General features: G+C 56.7%; 1 protein-coding gene across 1 annotated transcript in view; it reads right to left on the bottom strand.

Annotated features, from left to right (window-relative positions):
* Positions 1-560: 560 nt before the first annotated feature.
* DOCK6 (dedicator of cytokinesis 6) overlaps positions 561-3,949 on the bottom strand; it is a 41,716-nt gene continuing 38,327 nt past the window's right edge. Inside the window, exons 45-51 of the mRNA XM_025040022.1 lie at positions 2,909-3,034; positions 2,723-2,812; positions 2,164-2,400; positions 1,712-1,855; positions 1,513-1,619; positions 1,220-1,381; positions 561-798 (exon numbers count right to left, since the gene is read on the bottom strand). Coding sequence (XP_024895790.1) covers positions 756-798; positions 1,220-1,381; positions 1,513-1,619; positions 1,712-1,855; positions 2,164-2,400; positions 2,723-2,812; positions 2,909-3,034 — 909 coding nt within the window. The 3' untranslated portion in view covers positions 561-755. The remainder of the gene's footprint in view (positions 799-1,219; positions 1,382-1,512; positions 1,620-1,711; positions 1,856-2,163; positions 2,401-2,722; positions 2,813-2,908; positions 3,035-3,949) is intronic.

Genomic DNA, 3,949 nt, shown 5'->3' with positions numbered 1-3,949 from the left:
CGGCCCAAGGCTGGAGGCAGCCCAGCGCAGGCCTGGTACGCGGTGGCGTGACCGCCGCGGGGCGGGGAGGGGGGCTGGGTCAGTTCGAGGCTGCATAGGCCCTGGCCAAGGCCTGCCGGACGTGGGCTCCAGTCCCAGCCCCACCATGCCTTTAAGTGCTTGGTGCCTCACTTTCCCCATCTCTAAGATGGGGTTAAGAATGTGCCTACCTGATGGTGGTTCTGAGAAGATTCACTAATTATGAGTCAGGGGTCTATGGGATTTCCTTTGGGCAAAAAGACCCATAAATGGGGCAGTGTCTTCTCGGGAGCCTTTTTTAGTACAGGGCTGGGCACTCAGCAAGGGTTTCATAAATGTTACTATTATTCCTCATGTACACATATGACATTTTCATTTGTTGCCATCTCCACCAGAACGTCTGCCCCACAAGGGCAGGCGCTGGCGTCTGTTGTCAGTTCTGTGTCCCTGGCACCCAACTTAGTCTCAGTGCCTGTCAAAGATCAGGGTGTGTGGATAGACTGCTTTCATGACATGGATCCCAAGGACCATAACACACAGGCTGCTTATAAAAACCATTTTAAATTAAAAAAGGTAAGAACTATCAGTGCACAGGCAGAAACAGACAGGGACAGAAAGCCCGGGCCCACGTGCAGCGTGGTCACCCCACAGCCAAGTGCATGGTGGTACGAACTCCCATAAAGACAGCTGTGGCAAGGGAGCGGGTTGCTCTGGGAGTGGCTTCAGGCACTTGGGGCTCAGAGTTCAGCCTTCCGGAAGCTCGCTCTGTTCAAAGAGTTCCTAGGGGAGGAATGAGGCGGGTCAACATGGCCACAGGGCCCCCAACCCCATAGTACTCCCAGCCCACTCCCACCCTCTTCCAGAGTTCCTTCTAGAATCTTCCCTGCTCCTTTCATATCCATTCTGATCCGGCTGTGGATTCACAGATACTCTGTTGAAACCTATCACTGGGGGTATGACTCGTGCCCATTTTACAGATGTAGAAACCAAGGTTCAGAAAGATGAAGTTGCATGTCTGGGAACTGACCCAACAAAATCTGACATGGCTGCCCAGAGCATGCATTTGTGCACACGTCCTAGTTGTCACATGCTTGTGTAAAAGCCAAGTGTGCGTGTTAATGCGCAGGACAGCCCCCATCCCGTGCCTGTCTGTGCCTGCCTCCTCTTGGTGTCTCTAGGGTGGGGGGCGTGGGTCAGGCACCTGAGGCCGGCAGTGGATGGTGCTAGCAGCTGGGGCAGGCGCTGGGTGAGCAGGGGCTGCAGAGCCTCCCGCAGGCGGCCGTAATTGCGCTCCAGCTCACGGTGGTACTCCTTCTGGTCCGGCCCAATCAGAGCCTTGTTCTTCCTCAGTGCATCCTCACACCTGAGGGCCAGATGGCAGGAGGTGCTCAGGGACTGGCACTCAGGAGAGAAAGCAAGACCAGAGGTGGGGTGTCCATGAGGTGGGGTCAGGAGCTAGAATGGAGGGGCTCTAATGGGTGAGGTGAGGCCTACTTTTTGCAGAAGTCCTTAAAACAGAGTCGCAGCTTGTTGTGATGCCTGAAGAGCTTGGGATCTTCTGGGATCTCTGCCAAAAATACTTGGGCCACCTCTAGGGGACCCTGTGGGGAGAGAGGGGCTTATGAGGGTGTCTGCATGGCCCCTGGGGGACCTGCACGGCCCCTGGGCAGCCTGCATCCCCCACCAGCCATGCCTGGTTCACAGTGGGCCCAACAGAGCCTTGTAGCACCATCTGCAGCATCTTGGCATCAGGCGGGTCCTGCTCGGTGGCAAAGGCCAGCTCCCGTGTCTTCTTCTGCATATCTTCGATGGCCACCTCCACTGGTGTCAACACTGTCTGCAGGGTTGGGGGATGGCATGCACTGGCTGGGGCCTGAAGATAGCCTGACCCAGGCCAGCACAAAGCAGCTAGGGTGGGAGGGGGTCCAAGTGGCTGTGTAATGAGCAGTGTCTGGGGACTCCTGCCTCTCTGGGTGTGGCAAGGTCAGGGGCCTGGCTCGGCTGCTTTTGTCTGGCTCTGGGGTCTTTGGTTTGGTTGTGGTCAGCTGGGTCTGGAGGCAGAGATTTAAGGCTACAGATTTGGGTCTGGAGGTTGGAGTTTGGAGACCCCTCCCCTCCCAGACCCTGGTCTGGGCCCCCGCCCACCTCCTCCCGATGGCACACGTGGATGCGAGTCTTGATGTAAGGGAAGGCGTGGTCCGTGCTCAGCAGTGTCTTGCGCTTGTGCTGTTCATGCAGCTCCCCGTGTGCACGCCCGTCGGGTGTGAAGGGCGTGCAGAACAGAAAGGTGCGCAGCCCGTAGTTGCGATCGAAATAGGTCACCCGGTCCTTAAGCTCATAGGTGTCAAAATGCGGTTCCACATACGTGATCTGGATGTAGGCCTGGGGCACAGGGCTCAGGTGTGAGGTTCCCACAGCTCTAACATATCCCCCCGGGGCTCACCAAACTCCCAGTGGGACCCCAACCCTGGAGAAAGGGGATTTGGGCCTCCATGGATCTGGGGGCTTTGCATCTGGGGTTCCCAGGTCTCTCTACATCTGGATGTTTGAGAATCCCAAGGTTAAGGATTTGGGGGTCCCCGAGGGAGATAAGCTTTGGAGTTTCCCAGAGAAAAAGGATTTAAGGGTCCCTAGGAAAGAGTACTTGGAGTCTCCCTAAATATAAGATTTTGGGGACTTCAGGGAGATGGTCAGGAGCCCTCACCTTCTGGGGGTCGAGCTTGGTCTTGTCCACAGGGTTTGAATCTTTGACAATCTCGACTACATCCTCCCCAAATCTCTCCGTGTAGAACTCCTGGGGACACCAGGCTGACTCGGGCTGCACAGGTACAGCCCCCACTCCACCCCAGGGCAACCCCATGCCCACCCTCTCCCCACCACCATAACGTGCCTCCAGCCGGTGGGAGATCTCTGCCAGCTTCGTGATGGATGGCTCCTTGTACACAAACTCCTGCTCATCCAGGTCACCGAAGCGGGCGCCATAGAAACCCACACGGAAGTATGTTCCAAAAACGCGCTGAGGCTACAGGAAGGGGCGTTGTTGCCTGAGGCCCTGGGAGAGGACCCCCTGCCCCAGAGGTCCTTGGGCCCCACATGTGAAAGAGGCGGACATGGGCAGAGTGAACCCTGAAAGTACTGAGGCATGGACCCAAATGACTGCCCTTGCCCACGCCCTCACTCTTTCTCCCTAGCTTCTGTCTCTTACCTTCCCCAAATCTTTATCATTTAACAAGCCCCTAGTTTCTGTTTCTCCCTCTCACCCCATGCAGCTCTTCAGAGCCTGGATCCCAGTATGAAAAGACTGGGGCTGTACTGCTCACAGCTGTGTCCTTAATGCCTATGGGGCTGTGTATACAGCAGATGTTCAATAAATGCTCAGGACAGAAGCTCTGGCTCCCTTGTTCCAGGGCATCCTCCCCCCGCAGCCTCCCCTGGAAGGCTGGGGACCCCCGCCTCCACCAGAAAGGAAGGGGGTGGTTGCCATGTTCACTCACCAAGGCATATCCGGATGGGGTGGGGCAGGCACCAGGAGATGGGTTGGGGAGCAGGGGCAGAGAGATAAAGTCATGAGAGAGGTCAAAGGTCGGAGCCCCCAACCCTCAGGGTCCTGGTTATGCTGCCCCATGAGAACCATCCCAGGGTTAGAGATGAAAGATCCAGTGAGGGAGGGGACCTGCCCGCCCCACCCAGCCCACACCCAGCCTGCCTGCCTCAGCTCTGGTTTCTTGCCATCTTTGGCTAGAAAATTCTCCCCAAACTAGGAGATGCCTAAAAATAGACCCAAGTGGGGGAGAGGCGGGAGTAGAGGATCATTAAATGGCAATGAGGAGCAGAGATCCTGGGGGAAGCTGGGGAGACAGGGAGAGAGAGACCAAGAGAGACAGGGTGGGAATGACCAAGAGAGGGAGAGAGAGAGACAGGGGAAGATGGA

Source organism: Pteropus alecto, unplaced genomic scaffold (assembly GCF_000325575.1).
Source record: "Pteropus alecto unplaced genomic scaffold, ASM32557v1 scaffold761, whole genome shotgun sequence".
Lineage (NCBI taxonomy): Eukaryota > Metazoa > Chordata > Mammalia > Chiroptera > Pteropodidae > Pteropus > Pteropus alecto.
Note: the sequence above shows the minus strand (reverse complement) of the source record. Positions and strands in the feature narration are given on the sequence as shown.